The sequence below is a fragment of the Talpa europaea genome, assembly GCF_964194135.1.
Source record: "Talpa europaea genome assembly, chromosome: 9".
Taxonomy (NCBI): Eukaryota; Metazoa; Chordata; class Mammalia; order Eulipotyphla; family Talpidae; genus Talpa; species Talpa europaea.
In genome coordinates, this window is record NC_140076.1 from 23,698,301 (window position 1) to 23,719,903 (window position 21,603).

At 42.7% G+C, this 21,603-nt stretch overlaps 1 protein-coding gene across 1 annotated transcript in view; it reads left to right on the forward strand.

The window, feature by feature from the left end:
- Positions 1 to 8,260: 8,260 nt before the first annotated feature.
- Positions 8,261 to 21,603, forward strand: part of MACF1 (microtubule actin crosslinking factor 1) — a gene marked incomplete at both ends in the record, with an annotated part of 211,499 nt that continues 198,156 nt past the window's right edge. The window contains one exon of the mRNA XM_084243390.1: positions 8,261 to 8,369. Within this exon, the coding sequence (XP_084099516.1) occupies positions 8,261 to 8,369 (109 nt within the window). The remainder of the gene's footprint in view (positions 8,370 to 21,603) is intronic.

The following is a 21,603-nucleotide window of genomic DNA, read 5'->3' on the forward strand; positions in this document are numbered from 1 at the left end:
TGATTTTATGATAGACCAGACTCCCTGTCTTTATTTTTTGCATCTTTGTATTTTCAGTATTGTGTGTGCATGTGTAAAATGTACATAATATAGATTTATATTGATAGCAGAAACAAAAGATGTGAAACTATTAATAACTTTGTGGACCTCTTGATTATTTGAAGAACAGATTGTTCCAAATGTTAGGTGAAAGAAGAAACTAAGGCTGAGGTGGGATTGGTTTTATGAGTAAAATTTGAAAAGCAGCTAAATGGAAGGAGATAGGGAGGGAAAGCTTCTTATTAAATACCTGATATATACCTACATATTTTACATGTATCCCTTTTGTAATTTTGACAGCAGTCCTGACAAATAGTATTTTTAGATGCATTATACATGGTAGGAATCCAAAGTTCAGAAATATGCGTGGTTTCCCCAGGGTCACATACTTTCTCGAAGTGATACTCTCAGGGGAGACCATGTCAGGCATGTTTTATTTCACTCAGCCCTTGGACCCTGGCGTGAGGTCGTGAGAACAGAGGCTTTATCAGAAGATAAGCAGAGCTTGGTGTGGCATTCTCCTGAGAAAGACAAAATGATGCTTGTGTTGTGGGGTAGAGTTGGGAACAGGCTCCAACTTTCCACAGGTGGAAAGAAGCTGACTTTGTGTTTAGGTGGCAAATTCTTTTCCTTGTCATTTAGGGCTGCTGCCAGGATCTGTAAAACTGTCTCACAAAGCTCTAAAATTAGCTCGCTGTGTGTAAAGCTTGGTTTCCATGGATAAATAGTTTTGAGTTGGTCTCCTAATGACTTCTCTTGGCAGCACTGTTCCGAGCCTTGACTGTAGCTACCTGTCAGCATTCATCAACCTCCCAGGTTATCTCCTTGTTGTTGAGTCCTGACCCTTCTGTCGTCGGCTTGCACGTCCCTCTACCCTCTTATATTCAAGCTGTCTCAGGAGAGCAGACATTCACCCAGCTGCAAAAACTTGATCTAGTGTAGGAGTAAATATATGCACAGAACTATATTATAAAGTAGAAAGTGCTAAACGTCACGAGAGAAACAGATGATGTATAATATAAGCTCAAGTGAGGGAAAAGTTTACTTGGAGCTAGGGTCGAGAGAGTTACTGGGAAAATTTCTGTACAAGTGTAGCTTTATGTTGGTTCATAGAAATGAGATTTTGACATGTGGCTATGTGAAGGAGATGCATCCCAGTGTAAATGGAGGAAATGCTGTTAAGCCAGAGCGTTTTAGACTTAATTTGCTCATAGTGGGAAATTGAAAGTTTTAGAATGACATTACAAATGACATCAATTGAGCATTTAAGATATACCAGTCATTATGCATGCTTCAGGGACTGGGGTTGGGCAAATTAGATTAGGTAATTTAGGTGATAGATTGGGTAAATTATTGGTTTACCAGGGTTTTGTACAGTCTGAGCAGTATTCAGTGCTTTGTTTGCTGCTCTTTTAAATGATAGCGGTAGCCGGCAGTTACTGAGCACACATGTCAGGGACTGTCTGAGCATCTTAAATGCATTAACTCATTTAATCCTTATTACAGCTGTCTGCGATATATACTGTCATTATCATCTTTTCACAGAGGAAGACATTGAGGTTCCATGAAGCTAGTTCATTAACTTGTGCAGAGTTGCTAGTATGGCATACATCTTGGAGTCTGGATTTGAACCCAGGCAGTCTGACTTTGGACTGAGATTGTAATTGCCAAGCTGCTAAAATGTTCACTGAGGTTACTGAGCAAGAAATTTGGGAGATTTTTCTACCTTTACTGTATTCATTGACATGTGGGTATGTAGAATATTCCTTGTAGGTATTCTGGCCTTTGCATTTTTATTGTTGTCTCAAGTCCATGTTGCTAAACCTTGGAGGTGGGAGACAGATGACTCTAAGCCCACATCCTCTGCGTGGCTGTAGTTAGTGCTGCTGTACTCATGGGGGAGACTGATGCCAAGAGCTCAGTCAGGGCCAGACTTTGATGCCTGGATCCCACTCTCCCCAGGTGCCCACCGTTTCCACTCCTATCAGTCAGATGCTAGTCTCGCTACGAAATTTTTAATCTCGGGTGTATTTGTTATTAGGGAGAAGTTTCTCTCTGTAAGCATTATTTTTCTGGATTTCACTTTTTAAATTTTGTTGGGTCTTAAACGTTTGTCTGTATCTGTTGAAGTTATGATGCTTGTGAATGTCAGTTGTTTTGAGACCAAGAGAAACTGACAGTTTGAGTGAAACATGCAGCTTTCTTCTCATAGGCTTGCTTTAATCTCAGTTGCAGATATAAAGTGATTCCGAGTTGTTGACTTGTTTTGTGGTTTCTTATGGCTAACGGTTGTGGGTGACTGTCATAGATTGTTTTGAGTGATAATCTTAAAGAGAGACAGGTCTAAAATCTTAATGAAGTTCAGTCTCTCCTACAAGGCTTTTTGATGGCTTGGTGCTCTGCCCACTGGCTGTTAGCAAGGGAGTATCCTGGGGTGAAATATGACTTTAAATGACCCCATTTTTTGGGTATAATAAATGAGCTCTAAAAAAGAAAACTAGTCACTCCCTCCTGCCAACCTCTAACCACTTCCTGTAAATGACAACACACAGATCCATCTTAGTTTTGCTAAGTGAAAATTTTTTCACTTAGGCAGTTCCCCTCCATTCTTTCTTCCTTCACACACACAGAGGCGGGACACAAACCTTTTCCCTGTCATACGTAGAAAACCCATGTATCCAAGGTACAGCAAGCCATTTCATAAAGCTTTGATGAAGATAAATTACTTTGGATAGTTTTCATTGTCTCTTCTAACGATGTATCAGAATATATCTTGATATTTGAGTGGTTGGGATATTTTTTCCCTTCAGATTTCCTAGTTTTTTTTTGAATGGCATAAGTGTGATGTAAGATTTTCTTACTGTGACAGTTTTACAATGGCTTTGGGTAGCAGAATAAGGCAAAAAAGTGGTTTTTTCTTTGGGAAATAAATATGGTGAAGATATTATAAGATTGCAACAAGACTGCTGTGTAAATGAAGGTGATGCAGACAGCACTGGCACTGTTTTGTACTGATGTTGTGATTCTTTCCTTAGAGCCAGGGGGAGCTGTTGTTGTTATTATTTTTTTTTTTTTTTAGCATCATTTTTAAAAATTTTATTTTAACAACATTAACATGCAATATAATTGATTTTCTTTGGGTTATGGTAGAGCTGTTTATAGGCTAAGTCTTGCAAGGAGGAAATATCCCAAACATATAAAAAGCTAAAATTGCTTAAGACTGTATACTTACTTTGCCAGAACTTTTTAGCAAGGGGAGTTAGTATGATAAAAGACATTGATTTGAATTAGACAGATAAAGGTTTAGATGTCAGGTCATCCTCTGACTGTGACTTTGGGCAAAATAATTTGAATTTTCTGAGCCTCAAGGTCTTGATTTTTAAGGGGATATTGCAGGGATTAAGCTGAAGTAGCAGATGTGAAGGTGCTTTTTAGTAGCTGCACATAGTACTAGCTTCCCTTTCAAGCAACTCCACCTTCTTTATTCATCACAGCTCAGAAGCCTCTCCACAAATGTATCTTGTCATGATCCTTGTGTCCACTGCATCTGGCATAATACTCCCTATTTTTTAATTGAACAAATAAATGAGATGTTCTGCTTCACAAGAGAGACCTGCTCCAAGAGAGCTCCAGTTTCGTCTCCACTGGACTGCACCATCAGCTTTCCCTCTCTAGTGCTTGTTTTCTTCAGCAAACACTACCCCATTTCACATGTCAAGAAAAATTCTCTTTTGACCCTACAGCCTTCTGTCTGCTCCCATGTACAGCAGCATTCCTTGAAAGAGTAGCTCTACTTATTGTCACTGATTCCTCTCCTCCCATTTTCTCTTGAGTTTCTCTGGTCAGACCTTTTCTCCACCTTGCCCTTGTGTCTGCCACCAGCAACCTCACGATTTAATAGTCAGTTCTCAGTCTCCATCATGATATGTTAATAGCTTTGATATGGTTAATTATTACTTCTCTTTTTCAGTCTTTAAGTGATTCTTCCCCTTCCCTATCTAGTGTTAAAGAGTCTCCAGGGCTTAATGCTTGTGCTTAATCTCATCTATGTATTTACTCCTTAAGTAAGTGGGTTCCTAATTTTAAAACTCTAGCCTGGGTCCCTCCTGAAATCTAGATTCATATATTCGATTACATATTTCAAGTTCTGCTAGTAATGTCTCGTGGGCATTTCAATCCTTATGTATTCATCTACAACAAAGAGGCAAAAATATACAATGGGGAAAGGATGGTCTCTTCAGTAAATGGTGTTGGGAAAACTGGATATGTAAAAGAATGAAACCAGACCATTGTCTTACACCATACACAAAAGTGAATTTAAAGTGGATTAAATACTTAAATATAAGACTTGAAACCATTGACCTCCTAGAAAAAAAACCCACAAGCTACTAACTACTTGAGATGGGTCTGGGTGCTGAATTCTTTTTTGATTATCTTTTTTTTTTTTTTAAGATTTATTTATTTATTTATACAAGCACTGGGTATGGTCAGAAGCGCGGGAGGGTGGGAGAATTCACCAGAGCCAGAGCGGGGAACAGAACAGGCAGACTGATGAAATACACTGCTGAGGGGAGCAGCGGGTGTGGCAGGAGAGGTCTGTCGTGCCATGTGGGACCGTTGCTGGAGGCTGGGGATCGAACCGGCGGTACAGAGGCTGCGGGTAGCTTCGCAGCCCAGTGCTCAACCACTGCGCCACTAGGGGAGGCCCATGGGTGCTGAATTCTTGGAAATGCTCCAAACTTACTATATTCAAAGGGGGATTCCTACCACCCCCTCCCCGATACCAAACACCTCAAATATTAATGAACCCAAATCTTTCCCATCTGAGGAAATAGCAGTTCTGCTCTTTCAGTTTTTCAGGCCAAAAACTTTAGAACCATTCTTTCCACTCCTCATCCTATATCCAGTCTATCAGCAAATCTCAATGAATCTTCATATCCAGAATGTGACTGCATCTTGCCATCTCGAACACCACGCCCTGGTCCCACCATCATCATTTTTACCCACCAATTTTCATTTGAATTATTGTATTGGGGGCTAGTTTCCCATTCTTTTTTTTTTTTTTAAGATTTATTTATTTATGCATAAATAGCTCCAGCCAGGGAGCTGACCCACATGGTGCAGCAGACCTCTCCTGTCTCGCCCGCTGTTCCCCTCAGCAGTGTATTTCAGTAGATCCGCCTGTTCTGCTCCCCACTCTGTCTCTGGTGAGTCCTCTCACATCTCTGGCCCAGCTCTTGTATGCATTAATAAATAAAATAAATCTTAAAAAAACCTTCATAGACAGTAATTGACATTTTTAAAACCTGTTTGCGAGAATACAGCATATTTATATATCGCACTGTAAAAGGCACCATAGAATTGAGTAGTTTAGCAGAAGGAAGAGGCTTTGCCCTTTCCCTGGGGGTCATAGAGGACGCTCCCTGTTATTGGGCTTGTGGGCCTTCCACGTCATGCTGTGTGCCCACACTTCATTTTTTCAAGTGTCTCTTTTAGAGAAGAGTAAACGAGGAGAGGGGCAATGGTCTTGTGCAAACTTTTTCCAGCCTTTAAACATGTCTGTTAGTTTACTGAGGCATAATTTATATATGGTAAATGCACCTTTTAAGTGTACAATTCAGTGAGTTTTGACAGGTGCACCAGTCACCACACTCAGCAGGCAGAACATTTTCATTACTCCCTAAGGTTCCCTTGTGTTCCTTTAGAGGCATTTCCCTTCCTCACCTGCAGCTTCAGTCAACCTCTTATTTGATTTCTGTCCCTATAGTTGTGCTTTTCTGGCATGTCATGTAAATGGAGCCAAGTATGTAGCCAAGGCTACATTCATGTCATTGTATATATCAGCAGTTAGATACTTTTTTTTTTAGATTGATTGATTGATTTATATAAGAACCTGGGCATAGGTCAGATGCACGGGAGGGTGAGAGGATTCACTAGAGACAGAGCTGGGAACAGAGCAGGCAGACTGACGAAATACACTGCTGAGGGGAGCAGCGGGCACGACAGGAGAAGTCTGCTGCGCCACGTGGGACCCTCGCCAGCCGGCCGGGATTGAACCAGTGCTGCAGAGGCTGTGGACAGCTTCACAGCGCTGAGCTCAACTGCCTGCGCCACCAGGGGAGGCCCAGTTAGATACCTATTTTTTTTTTTTAAAGATTTATTTATTTATACAAACACTGGGTACAGTCAGAAGCATGGGAGGGTGAGAGAATTCACCAGAGCCAGAGGGGAGAGCAGAAGGCAGATTGATGAAGTACACTGCTGAGGGGAGCAGTGGGCGGCAGGAGAGGTCTGCACGCCATGTGGGACCCTCGCCGGTGGCCGGGGATTGAACTGGCGCTGCAGAGGCTGTGGGCAGCTTCGCAACCCAGCACTCAACCGCTGAGCCACGGGTGAGGCCCCCAGTTAGATACTTTTTATTGCTAGGCTGTCATCCACTATACCATGCACCATAGTTTATTAGTTACCAGTTGGTGGATATTTAGTTGATTCCAATTTTTAGTTATTTTTTTTAAAGATTTATTTATTTATACAAGAATCGGGGTACAGGTCCAATGCATGGGAGTGTGAGAGGATTCACCAGAGACAGAGTGGGGAACAGAACAGACAGACTGACGAAATACACTGCTGAGGGGAGCAGCGGGCAAGACAGGAGAGGTCTGCAGCGCCATGTGGGATTCTCGCCAGGCCAGCTGGAGTCGAACCCATGCTGCAGAGGCTGCGAACAGTCTCACAGTGCGGCATTCAACTGTCTGCGCCTCCAGGGAGGCCCCAATTTTCAGTTATTTTTGAATAAAACTGCTGTAAGCACTCACATATAAGACACATGTTTTCATTTGGGGGTGGGTGGGTAAATAAATACCTAGGAGAGGTTGCCTGGTCATTAGATATGTGGATGCTTAACTTTATAAGACACTGCCAGTCTGTTTTCTGGAGTGGTTGTGCCAATTTATATTCCCACCAGTGGTGCATGAAATTTGTAGTTGTTTCACATCTGTAGGGTAAATAAAGTATCGGGCTTTTCTGCCCTCCCACCATTAGATTAAATGCATGCCTGAAGTTGGACACCTGGAGTAGGGTGTGGGCATACATAGGTGGGCTTACCTGGGCTAAGACTGGGCTTATAAGAGTGGTATCACGGGAACGTCAGCAGAGTGAAAGGAGCAGAGATGCAAAATGCCAAGAGAGCCCAGAAAGAGTGAAGATTTGCCAGGGGCTAGGAGGTCTGCCACTCTCCTGCACCAACACCCCCCCCCCCCAAGCTGTGTACCTGGTAAACTCAATAAAAGCCTGAAAAAGCCACGGAGGGCTCCAGGACCCTCCTTTACCATGTCTGCTCGGATCGTAGACATCCTGCACCAAGCCCTTCCTGCTGCTACAGCATCCTTGTCCAAACTTGGCATTATCAAGCTTTAAAATTTCAGTCATTCTAGTAGGTGTGAGGTGGTAAAGCGTTTTCAGGTGCTCTACAGTGTCCATATCTTTTTTGTTTGTAAGCAGGCCTCAATTTTGGGGAAAGCATTGCTTGTGCCAGTGAGTGTCCTGATGTGCCTTTGATCAGCTAGTGGCAATCAGCTGGGTCTTTCAACTCTGAAGATCACTCTCAGCGCTGGGGTCGGCCATGCTTCCTCCTGCTAGGCTGTGGGTGTGGACAGGTGGCCTCGGCTGGCTGTAGCGGGCACGCCTATCTCCCTGATTTGCCTCTTCCCCACAAGTGGCTCCCTGGTGCTTCTGTGACTTTTTTCTTCGGGCTCCATCCTAAAGTCTGGCATTTCAACCGGCTGGGAGTGGAAAGTGAAGAGTGTGACGGCTTCGAGGCTTCGAAACGCCCGCCCTCCCAGTGGAAGGGTCTGAGGTTTGTTTGTTTAAGCTGAACAGAGGATGCCAAAGATAGAGTTTGAGTCAGCCTGACACGGGCTTAGGCACTCCTTTTCACTCTCCTGGTTCCTCCTTCCCCTTCCCCTCCCCCTCAGGCCAGTTGTTTCCTGGGCTTTGTCTGAGATACACTGTGCAGTTTTCGTGGCGTGTCCTACTGCTGCTGAAAAACAGTCAGAGGCGAGATGGAGGAGAAGCCGCCAGGAAGTTTCTGACAACTCTGCAGGCCTCTCCTCCGTGCTGATAGCACAGGACAGCAGTCACCTCAGGAGAAAGGCATTTGGAGGCCTGTGCCGGGCTGAGGGCTTGTGGCTCACACAGGGGAAGAGAAAGGGCGACTCTGGAAATGCCGCTCCTAGATTCATCTTATTTGCCACCAGCCCTCTTTATTTTGACTCACGTTCTTGGAATTGCTGGAGTTCTGTACTGGAAAAGATGTAGCAGAGGCAGAGCAGGTAACGGCTGTTTATTCTTTAAATCTGCTGTGGGGCTTTTGGGGAGAGGAGGGAGGGCTACCCGTTGCTTGCCTTAAAGGGCCAGCACACCCTCGCGCCCTGGGCTCTGTCAGCTGGGGACCTGGACCGAGGCTGTCTGGCTGTCTGACTCAGGGCGCTGGTTAGATGAGGTGATGTCTGGGCCCAGGAAAGTGGCATCTGCTGATGTGGGTCCTTCCTTAGAGAATCAAGCCCCTTGCTTATTTTCTCATTCTCAAAAGTGGTTTTTAGACTTTTGTTTTTAACCAGAAACATGCCCTCCTCCAGGTGCAGATGTGGGAAAAACTCGTGGGATTAAAGAAGTTTCTGGACTCAGTGTATTTTTGGATGAGAAAAGGCAGAGGAGGAAGGGTCAGTGAGGAAAGAGTCAATCGGTGTCCTTGCCGAGGTGCATCCTAGAACACTGGGGCGCCTCTGTTCTCCTTGATATGATTGAAACTGTTCTTTTCCCTTCAGGCAGCTACACAGTTTACTTTATGTGTATCCAAGTCATCTTGGTCAATGCAAAGAAGTTAACTGTGCATTTTCCAGGGAATTGGGCCCTGAATATTTAAAAAAACTTTTTTTAATGGGAGGAGAACACTCTTCCCATATTGTTATTAATTACACTATATGCCTTAGACTTCTAAATGACCCATGCAGGGATCAGCCCTGTGTTCCGTTGATTCTAAATCTCCATTGTTGAGGATTACTAAAGTATAACTTTTCCCGGAGTACACCTCTGGCTTTCTGTCTTTAGTGCTGTGACTGTGATTGCTTACTACCTTGAAGCCAACTATTGAGATCCTTGTTACTTTGTATCTTACCAATTAACATGGAAATTTGATGACTTATTACTTAGCTTTCTATTACAAGTTCCCAAAGGCTTGACAGAATTAGAATTTGATGCAGTCACTGCCCAGTGTCTTTTCCAGCAAGTCTCAGAAAAGCTTTTGACTAATTATTCAGATCCTGGCATGTTTCTTTATCAGTAACAATGACAGACGGTTAGAAAAATGTTTGCTTGTGTTGGAGTATGTTTAAAAGGTACCCCAAAGTAACTTTCCCCAAATGTAAGCCTGTATTTGAACTTAGAAAAAAAAAGAGTAGCAGACATGAGTTAGCAGGCTTTGCATGGGGTTTCTCACAGAGAGAAATCTCATGTGGGCGGAGCCTGCTGCTTTCCTTTTCCTGTGAGTTAGGATAATGACATTTCTAAACCACCAATTAATATTTTAAAAGTTTATCTTCAGTATAGGAATTCCTATGGAATTAGGAGCCCATAACACTGCTTTTAAATACTTTCTTATGTTTTAGAAATATCAGTTTCATAAACAGCCATAAAACATATTGAACTAAAAAGAAAAAAACTGCATTGGAAAAGCTGATTATATCTATAAAATAACTTTGATTTCGTACCTAATAGTGATACTGGGAATGTGCTATATGTTTAGTTTATCTGTAAAATGTGGTTTTCTAGTTGGGCACTATGGATACTAAAACTCCCACAAAATAATGTGGAAGACTCTGTATCCATCATATAAAAATTTTAATTGTAAGATTTAGTGTCTTTTTAAAAAGATACTTAAAAATAATATGTGTACTCTAATGTACTACCTGCCAGTCGGCCATCACCAGAATAAAGCGTCTCACCATCCCTGTGGACACATTTATTTTGGTTATAGATGAATCCTTGATTTTACAGGTCAACATTCTTCTTTCTGATCTGTTGGTCCTCCTCTGTTCCCTCCCCCCCAGTTGGAAGTGTGTGTACTGTTGGAGAACATAGGTCCTCTACCTAGTGAATTCTAGGCAAGACTCAGTTGTATGGGCTCAGGTGAAGCTCGGTCTAAGCGAGTGAGTGGGTAAGAAGTAGCTAAGTGATAACATTATAATATTGACTTTGTACTAGAAGTTTTTGTGCTTGTCCAACTTTTCTAGTCATATGCAAGTATTGTAAAGCATAGTTTTTTTCTTTTTAAAGATTTCTTTATTTGTACAAGAACCAGGGTACAGGCCAGATGCACGGGAGGGTGAGAGGATTCACCAGAGACAGAGTGGGGAACTGAACAGGCAGACTGACAAAATACACTGCTGAAGGGAGCAGCAGAAGGAGGAGCAAGAAAGGAGAGGTCTGCAGCGCCATGTGGGATTCTCACTGGCCAGCCGGAATCGAACCCACACTGCAGAGGCCGCGGACAGCTTCACAGTGCTGCGCTCAACTGCCTGCGCCACCAGGGAGGCCCGTAAAGCATAGTTTTAAGCTATTAAATATATTTAACTTTGAAGGAAATATTTCTACATTCATTCAGACTCTCGTACCAATTTATTTGAATAATATCCTGAGATTACCAGGCAGACTGTGACACTGTTACTATTTGTTTCTATTTGTATAAACTAGTTTAAAAAATAGTTCTCTGCAATTAAATACAACATGGTAATAAAATGAATGCTGAGATTGTTAGAAAATATTACTCAATTTCTAATCAGTCTCTAAAAATGATCAGATCAGTATGTCATTTGACTTTAAAATAAGTAACATGTATTTGACCCTATGCCATTGGCAGTATGCTGTTTAATAATACTGCATGTTGAGTTCCATGTAAGATTTGTTTGAAAAGGTTCTCTCAGAGTTGAAAACTACTAGTTTCTGAGATTCCTTTTCAGTGCTGCAGTTCTAATAAGATACTGTATTCTTGTACTCCCTGGCTATGTTTGTTTAGATTTCGGATTTCCTCTATTCTTAAAGTTGATAGAGTATTTTATCTTGCTTTTAGAGTTGGAAGAATCCTGACATACTAACCGGTCCAACCTGTTACTTAGTCCTAACTACCCAAGTCAGAAGCCACTCTGCTGGATGGCGGAGGTCTGCTTACATGACATACAGCCTATGGACTGGTGGTTGTATTGGTACCTGGGAGTTCTTTTTTAACTGAAAGTTGCTTCTTTGTAACTTAAATTCATTCATCCAAATTCTGTCTGGCAAAAATCAAGTCTACTCCCTCTTGTCCACCTTAGACTTGCTTATATTTGAGGGCTGTTTTCTCTAGCCTAGACACTTCCCTTTCAATTATTGTAGCATTCCCTTTGGACAGTTAAATTGAGTTGCTGCTTTGAAAATGTGGTGACTGTGTGTGTGTGTGTGTGTGTGTGTGTGTGTGTGTGTGTGTGTGTAGAGGTAAAGGGAGTGCAGCAGAAATGTGGGGAAGGAATCACTGATTATTATTCCTTAGCTTCCCTTAGCTACTTTTTCTAGGTGTTATGGTCTACTAGTGAAATCTGGTTATATGATATAAGTATATGGCTTTTACAACCTTATTTCCAAGTCACCATTCCTTTAGCACAAGTAAATAAGATGCAAGAAGACAGTTTGTTCTGAAACCATGTATCTACAAGGCAGAATGTAGCACTCAATTAGTATTTAGGATTTTAAATAGTTTCTAATACGCCCTATCCAGACTTGTATTTATGTATATTATCTCATTATTCTTAAAACTTCCTCCTATTTTGAGTCTTCATTTTTTTCTCTCTAGGTCTGTTGAAATAATCTGTTTCCTTAATTTCCCCCTGCCTTTCCCTAAACTCTCAGAATGATCTTCCTGAAACACAGACCTGACTTAAAATCCATCGATGGTTCCCTTCTACTTTTAGGGGAAAGTTCAAACTCTACAATATGACATAAAAGTGTTTTCATCATCTGTCCCCGTCAATTTCATTACTTTCATTTCCTGTTTTGGCCTCACAAATGCCCAGTACTGCAGTGTCATTTGAAAACTTGTAGTTCTCTACCTGAAATGCCTATACCTTCTTTTCAGCTGGACTGCTTGATGCTTGTCCTCAGGGTAAGTTGTTACAACCTCTGGAAAGCCTTCCTTGACCGAAGAGTTCCCCTCCTGTGCCCCATAGCACCCTGTTAACTTCTCATTAACACTGCATCTTGTTTAGCTGGTCTTTCTCTCCCCACTAATTATATTTTATTAGACTGTAAGATCTCTAAGAACTCTTATTCATCTCTGTAGCTCAAGTGTATGAGAGAAAATAGGTGTCAATAAATGTCACTTGAACAAATAAATGAAGTAATTAAGGTAGCATTAGCTATAACTTGTAGCAGGGACAGGGAGCAGGTATACATCCTATTCATTTGGGTATATACTGGACTTGGCTTTATGGGTGGCCTGAGATGAGTGCTCAGTATAGGCTAATTAAATGATAGAGTTGCACTGTGTTTCAGCATGTTAGTATCTCATGTTGCAATAGTGTAAACAGGAAAAAGGTTTCACAGTTCAAAAACATTTGGATTTTTGGTGTGTTTCTCAAAGGCTGGATTTTTCTCTCTTTAAGATCCTGTTTTCTTTATCTTTAAAAAAAGACTTGGACATCCCAACATCTGAGTACGAGGACCAGTTATTGAATTGAAATTTAAGGTTGCACATAAAAAAGGAATTCCATCATAGTATTGAGTCGTAGTAAACTTGACATCAGTTATAAAATGGCCTAACATTGTACATGAACTGTTATTCTGTCCCCTCCAGAGATTGCTGGTTTTTGGCTTTTTTGAACTTCAGCAAAAGACATACAGATGTCCTAGTTAAATTTTGTACTGTCAGATTTGGTGCAGCCTTTTGCAATTGCTGTAAATGCTGATCCATCCATTTTCAGCATTAGCTGTGTGTCCTCAATTTGTGCTATTTGCAAATTTGCTAAGCATACAATAGGCCTTCGGTAAATATTGAAAGAAATGCTCCTATATCTAGTATATGTCTGTTCAAATAACTAAAGCACTATGTTTCTTAATCAAGGTGGAGTCTTTTTCTTTCCTTAGCTATTCTTCCCCCTTAGATTTATGCAGCGGGTACAAAGAGCTTAGAGATCTTAAGAGTTAGAAGATCTGGGTTCTAAGCCCTGGTTCTTCCGCATTACCGTTGTGTGATATCAAGACACACTACCTAACTCCAAATTTCTAATGTGTATGAGAAATACTAAGGTCTTTGATTTTCTGTGACTGGCAGTGCAATCATATGGCTCAACTTGGATGTGGGATGTGTTATGTAACTGGGTTTGAGTCTAGAGTCAGTGTGTTTTCATTCTACCTCCTGTTCCTGCTGGTGGAGTAAGAGAGTCTGGGCCTCTGTTTCCTCCTCTGTAAAATGGGGTTAATAATACTGCAAGATGGTTGGGTTTTTTTTTTTTTTTTTTTTTTTGTGGGACCCTCGCTGGTGGCCAGGGATTGAACTGGTGCTGCAGAGGCTGCGGGCAGCCTCGCAACCCAGTGTTCAACCGCTGCGCCGCCAGGGAAGACCCTGCAAGATGGTTTTGAGATTGTTTATTAGAAGACATTCTACACTTGGTAAGGACTATCTAATTGGTTACTATCATAATTTTTTTCACAAAAGATATCACTGAAGACATTTCTTGTGAGTTGCTGGGACAAAATACAATTGTCGTACAGTTGGGAATTAAATGTGATAGAAGTCATCGTGGGTGGGAATTAAATGTGATAGAAGTCATCGTGGGTGCGTATAAAAAGTCAGTGATGTATTGTGAATCATTATCTTACACACCAGAGGGAAGGGCTTCTGAGTCTGTTGTAGAGCAACCCCGATACAAAACGGGGTGCCTGACTGTGGGTCCTCACCCGCGCGCTTAAAAGGACTTATCAATGCTCTACTGCAGGCACACGTGAAAGGTTAATAAAAGGTTTATTTACAAAGGGAAGGGGAAATGAGGAAATGTACAGCTCTGGGAGAAAAGTGGGAGACAAAGTTTTAAATGAGTCCTACCCGATCCGCCGATCAGGAATCCCAAAATGGCGCTCTCAGAGTTGGCCGCCAGCCAGGAGCGGTGAAGCCAGGAGGCGAGCGATCGCACGCCAGAGAGCGAGCCCAAGGCCCACGTGTTTGGTTTTTTATATCCAACCTGGCTGCCCAACTCCACCCTCAGGTCCCAGCCACCCTCCCTTGGTGGTGATGGGATTTGTCTTTCCCAGAGTCTTGATGGCTTTAGTCTGGAGTGGGGGTGGAGTCCACAAAGCCTGTATAGGATTAACTCAGGACATCACTTCCCCCTAACAAGTCTACTCGGATGTCCTTAGTAGTGGGTGACTTTGGCATTTGAGGAAATAAATACAAAGCTTCAGTTTTCAGTGCTATTGTAAGAAAACCCATAACTAAATTCTCAGGTAACTTCTAGCCATGTGTAGAAACAGTGGCTTGAGTCTTCTTCCCTCCACTCCACATTTTAAAGATCTTCAGGTACCTGGGCAAAGTCACCTTTTCTTGACGTTGCCATCTCTGGACATCTAGTGAACTAGGAAATAACTAAAAGTTGGACAAGAAAGAGAGGAACCTGGGCCTCCCTGGTGGCGCCAGGGGTTAAGATGCAACCTATGAGGTTATCTCCAGCCACTGCAGTACAGGTTTGATCCCCGGCCAAGGAGCTACCCACATGACACAGCAGACCTCTCCTGGCTTGCCTGCTGCTCCCCTCAGCAGTGTATTTCAGTGGATCTGCCTGTTCTGTTCCCCACTCTGTCTCTGGTGAATCCTCTCACCCCCTGCACCCCAGATCTTGTATGCATAAATAAATACATCTTTAAAAACAAAAAAGAAAGAGGGGAACCTGACGGGAAGGGCTGTTTCCTGGTAGCCAGGCTGGTCTTGTCCCCCAAACTCGCCCTCACTTGATCAGTCTGCACTGCCCTCAGGGGAATGAGTCCTGCTTGGACACCAGGGGAGGGAGGGAAGGGCAGGTTTGATTCACTTTCCTCAGACCTTGCCCAGTAATTATTATTTTGATTTTGGGAGACTGTGAAATTACTTAATATTTTTGCATGTTGCCCCGCATATTCATTTGGGATATGCCCTATATCTCCAGTTAGCCCACTGTTTTTATTTCTTGACTTTCTCTAGGATGTCCTATCTCCTTACACGTACAGCATCCCCTCCCCCACCCCCAGTTTAGTTATTCTGGTTTAGATCTCAGAGATAGGAGGGTAAAAACAGGAGACATAGCATTGGAACTGGACAGAAGCTTATGTAATCAGTCAAGTGGTTTGGTCTTTTATAATTATTTTTGTCTCTAAAATGCAAAATGATATACCTTCCTTAGAGGATTATTGTTGGGGTTAAATGATATTTAAAGTTCTTAGCGCATTACCTGTGAACTAACAGTTACAGTAGATGCTCAGTTAGCCTAGGTTGTTGAATATCTTCTGCATGTGTTAAAGACTAGGATCTGAAGATGAAAGACAGTCCTAAACTCTCGGAATTTAAATCTGATAAAGGAAAAACTACTGAGTATGAATCAGGAAATTTTTATTCCTTTTTTCTCCTTATTTTTTATGCATTTCTTTTCCTAGGACAAAGTAAATTTTAGTAGGATTCTTCCTCTTCAAGGCTGACTAACAGGAGTCTAATAAAAGGAACAAACTGGGTAGAGTTGTCACAGGTTATCGGGGTGACTGAGCTTAGTCCAGGATAAAGTCAGCTGTAGTCCTGTTATTAGTTAAGTAACAGCAGGATTATTACCAGTTGTAGGTGGGTGGGATGCCCAGTGGGGAGTGAAGGAAACTGTCAGGGCATTGAGGCAGGTCATAGGGCGTGTTTAAATACGTGGCCTGCTAGGCAGTTCCTGCTAACTTTTTTCCACTTGGAGTCTTTTGGGCTAATCTGGAAACTTGGTTTCCTGAGTGCTGCCCCTCCCTCCCTGCTTCAGGAACAGGATTGGAAGCAGCATTAGCCTAAAGAAGTCGTTCTATTTAGGGAGCTTGAGCAGAGGGCCAGCGATTAGGCCCTTATCTGCAGTGGGACCTTTCTGAGCCGCATGGGGCCAAGCTTGGAGTGTCTGCCCTGACATGGACAGAGGCTCAGCCTTTCTGTCCCCTGGTTGGGCCAGAATTGTGAAGACCTGCTGGGGGGGCCGGGCCATCTGAATGAAAAAGCCCTTCATTGTGTTTCTTCAACATTCCAGTGTCTGGTACAATTAACCAAGACAGAGAAAACAAGTTGGACAAACAGGCAAGCTGGCTTCCACTGATGGATAAAGGAATTCTGTCACAGCTGAGTTAAGTGCGCTGACCGCAGAGACAAAGAGGGTCTGGGCAGAGGAAGGGGCTGACATTCCTGACTGGATGCGGGGAAGAATGGAGCAGTAAGGTAGCAGTGTTTTTAAGTTGATGAAATCTGCCACGCAAATTTGCCTGAGAGGCTGGTTGAAGCCGGTCACTCTCTAAAGTAGGTGGAATCATTGGGAGAGATGGATTCTTCCTGTGGGCAGGTGTAAGTGTGGGGACAGGAAGCTCCCTTTGCAGCCCAGGCCTCTGTTGGCTGCAGATGGCGTATGTATGGACTTGAGCCGTTGTCCTCTCTCCTGCTGTGGGGCCTTCTCAGCCGGTTAACTTCCCGTGCACTTCTGCCCGAAAAAAGACAAGTTCGAGAAGCAGCTGTTGGGCAATGGTGCCCTGTTCCTGAGTTGGCAGTGAGCCATTTCACCTCACTAGCTCTCCTACACCTAAGGAAGATTCCAAGGTCACAAGTTTCTGCTCTGCAAATGGAGGGTAATTCATAGACCAGCGTCTTCCTGCTCAGGTGTGCTCACTCTTGTCTGGACATTTGTGTATGAACTCCCACCTCTGCACGCTGCATTGGTCTGAAAACAGCAAGCCAGTACCGCTTTTGAGTAGGATACCCTTTCTTTGCCTGAAGACCTGGACCCAGTTTTTGGAAGTACCTTAGGGAGGAGCTTCCTCTCTGACCTCAAGGGAAGGAGGAGGTCAGTAGGAAGTGGTGGGTGGAGCCGCTTCTCCTCTGCGCCTCTCCCTTTTCATCACACAGCCCTCTGCCGGGCTGTCTCTGTTCACCTCCTGAGGAGCTGCAGAGGCAGCACTCGTGGAGGGGCTTGGTGACACCCTCCTTTTAGGCGGGGTGAGCAGACGCAGGGCTGCCATGTGGCCCAATTACCAAGATGAGCACGAGTTCAACGCCCACCTGGCTTGCCGCATGTGCTGTATGGGTTAGTATGTGAAGTTTTTGCCTTGACTGGGCCTGAGGATCCCAAATAGCCTTTGCTCTTGTTGACTCATAGGGGTGCATGGGCTTTGAAGCCTCGCAGACATTATAGCTTCTGGGCTTGTTAAAATGTGCAGTGGGATAGACTGGTGCACCCTACTTCCTGGGGAATGTCTTAAGCTTGTAGTGACTGGCAGTTAAAAGCCTAAGCTTTGGGTGTGGGGTTTTTTTATAGAGACTGAATTCATACTCATACTCCTGCCCTTCTGCCTGTATCAGGAAACTACTTTTAAGTTATGTTGCATGGTTCTGAAAGTTCAGGGTGTATTTTTAGCAGAAGTTGGTTGGTTATGGAGTCAACCTCTGAGCAGATGGGGGGAGGAGGGAGGAGTCGCGGCCTCGGTTTCCTCTTTGGCGTGGATTGGTAACTCTTACACTTAATGTCTCATGCCAACTGTGAGGCGGCAAAAAGGCCTGAAGACGGTGTGGTGTCAGGACCTAAAGAAGGACTGGAGGCTAGGGGAAGTCACACTGGCTGTGACTTAGCCATCTCTAATGAAGGAGGAGAGTTCATTTAAATGATGTTCTGTGACCTTGAGCAAGTGACCTAGTCTTTTTGGCCAGAGGTTTCCTTGTCTTCCAAACTGTAGGGAGTACAGAGTGGTGCAGGAAAAAGATAGCAGCTCATGATTTCTTGATAAGATGAAAAAGATAAGAAAATGTAGGTGCCTTTCATAAAGTTAAGCTTAAAGAACTCTCCTTTTTTCCTGAAATTGCCCTTCCTACTTTTTTGTTTTTGTTCTTCCTATAGTTTTTGCATGTGTTAAATGTCCTTTACTTCATGAAAGAGTGGTTATTAGGCGCTAGTTTGTTTTTAGATGTACCAACTTAGCAAAATAAAAAAAGTTAACTACTTTATATTAGGCTTTCTGATTTATTGTGGGACATTTTGTGGTTTGTGAAACCTAAGTTTGGGAGTGACTGATTGATAACCTACTAATATCTTTTGATTTTATACTCCGAATCTATAACAGAACAAAATTTTTTTACCCTAATAGGCAGATATTCATGGAAATTTAATCACTGGTTATTTTGTGGAGAAGAGACTTCTTAGAAGGGTAACCCCTTTCTCCTGAGCTTGGATTCTGATCCTGTCTTCTGACTGCTAGGCCAGTAATGCCAGATATTTAAGTTCTTCTTGAGAAACAAAGCTGGTATTGTAGTAATGTTTGGGGCACAAGGAGAGCCGATTTTAGTTAGTTGTTGCTGATACAACCTAGCTTTTTATCACTGAGATTTCCTCCATGAGATTTGGAGAATTTTCTATGCCTGAAAATGCTTGAAGAAAAAAGGGCTAAGCCTTTTCTGCAAAGAAGTATAAGGAAGTCTAGAATCTTCTCGAAAATTTTGAGATGAAAAAAATCACTTCCCCAGCTCACCCTATAATGTTTAATACCCTGGAGACAGGAAGTGCAGCCTGATATTTAAGAAAATGAAGTTTAGCATCAACTGTCTGTGATGGGGGGGGTCATGCTCTGCTGCTGCACTGCTCTCTGGACTGGGGAAATGGCTTAATCGTTCTATGCTGCGGTTTCCTTATTTATTAAAAAGGAGATTGAGATGATCCCAGTTCACAGTCTTTATAATGAGTATATGATATTAAAGCATATAGCCCAGTGCACGTTCCCCAGGTGATTTTGCTATAACTGGTTCACAGAATGGGAACCGTTGATCTAGACCAAACTACCTGTTACAGATGAAACACAGGCTCACGGAGGGGGCGAATGTCATGGAAGGTAAGAACCATGGACTAGAGGTCAGGGGATCCAACTTATTGTCCTGGTTTGCCCCTGTTCTAAGTTCTTAAATTTCTCAAGGCTTTGATTTCTTCATCTTTGAAATTATATGTTGAGAATTCTTAACTTCTTTATCTCTCTGCATCTGTGAACTATTTAATTTTTCTGAATATGATACTCCAAGTTATATGCCTCTCTTTTCTCTCTGTGACTCTTTTTTTTTTTTTTTTTTTTTTGTTACCATGCTTACTTCATAGTGTATTTCTTTGTCTAAAGTTAGACCTATATTCTGATTCCCAAAAGTGCAAGGAACTGTTAATCAAGTTCAGGTTTTCCTTAAAAAAAAAAAAAAAGTGTAAAATTTTCATTTTACACACAAGTTTATAGAGCTATTACTTCTGTAAATTACCAAGTCCCAGTCTTCATGGAGACGTACTATGTCTGCACCCCCCATTAATGAGTTTTTCTGAGCATCAATTTGAGCTGTAAAATGAGGATAAGTAATGTATAGTTGATAGTGTTGTGAGGATTAAGTCAAATACTAAATGAGATAGGCCTCAAATGCAATAAATATTGAGGTCGGTCTTACCTCCCAAAGTTGACTTATACACTTACAAGGGTAGGAATCACTTATAATGCTGGTGCCATTGTATAGTATTGGTAAGCACATTTGAGTTGTGGCCCATTTTGTTTGCGCTTGCTCTCTAAGTGATGCAAAATCTTTGTCCAGATGTGGCAGGAAGAATTTAGAAATGCTGTACCTGTAGAAGGGTAGTCCAAATGCTGCTTCCATCCCCCTGCTGAAAAGCAGTCTTAATTATCATTTAAGAAAACATTTTAGTCTGATTTTGAAAGTACCAGCTTAAAGTGTCCTTGCAGATACAGATTCAGCACATAGTGGATTCTCAGTATATATTTGTTAAGTGGGTGAGTATTCTTGGGTGCCTATTGTCATCCTAAATATTAGATTTTTTTTAAAGATTTATTTATTTATGTGTACAAGACCTGGGATGTAGGCCAGAGGTGCAGGGGGTAAGAGGATTTATCAGAGACAGATTGGGGAGCAGAATAGGCAGATCTACTGAAATACACTGCTGAGGGGAGCATTGGGTGAGACAGGAGAGGTCTGCTGCACCATGTGGGTTAGCTCCCTGGCTGGGGAGCGAACTCATGCTGCATTGGTTGCCAAGAGCTTCATAGTGCTGAGACTTAAGTCCTTGTGCCACCAGGGAGGCCCCCTAAATGTTGGATGTTTTAAGGAAATTTAAAACATGGTTCTTGTCTCCAGAGAACTTATGATCCAATAGAGAAGTAGGACTTACATATAAAAATATTTAGCAATGGGTTTTATATTGCTGGATAACATGTAAATAAACACAGGCACTTAAAAACATTCAGAGGTGGCTGACACACCAGAGGTGTGTAGGAGTGGACCTTGGAAGGAGCCTCTAAATTAGATAAGCCAAGAAGAGGAGGGTGCACATTCCAGTCAGAGAAAAAGGGCTATATTAGAATATGCAAGGTATGTTGGGAAACAGTGAGCTCAGAATGGTCAGTTGAGTCATGCAGGGGAGAGTCTAAAGATAAAGTTGAAAGTGTAGATTGTAAATTCCTTCAGGTCAGAGGTCATGTCTTATCTTTGTCCCCCTCCAACCTTATACACATAGTAAAAATGAATTGAATTTCATTGCCTTGTATTACACTAAGGAAACCAAGGAGTTGGACTTGATCTGGTCTTCTGGGAATCAGTAAAGGATTTTGAATAGGGGATGATGTGGGCAAAGTGGTGATTTAGGGGAGATTTGTTGAAATGGGCTTTTTGTTTTGCTCAACTTGCCACAGCTTTGGCTATCAATTGTTAGCTTCAAATCTGTATCCTCAGTTCTGACCCCCTGAATGCTGGTCCTAAGGTTTCAACTATCAGCAGGGAGCTCCCTTGTTCTCCAGCCTTCCGTCTCCAAATCTGTGCCTACTTCTTGTGTTCCTCATCTCAGGCTACCACCCTCTTCCCAGTTGCTGTGACTGGAAACATCAGAATTATCTTGAATGCTTTCCTTCCTTAACATATCTTTTTTTTTTTTTTAAAGACTTAGTTATTTTTTTTTAAAGATTTATTTATTTTTATTTATTTATTTATACAAGCACTGGGTACAGTCAGAAGCGCGGGAGGGTGAGAGAATTCACCGGAGCCAGAGCGGGGAGCAGAACAGGCAGACTGACGAAATACACTGCTGAGGGGAGCAGCGGGTGGCAGGAGAGGTCTGCGCACCATGTGGGACCCTCCTCCGGTGGCCGGGGAGCAGCCGGGGATCGAACCAGCGCTGCAGAGGCTGCGGGCAGCTTCGCAACCCAGTGCTCAACCGCTGCGCCACCGGGGAGGCCCTCCTTAACATATCTTGTCCATAGTAAAAGGGC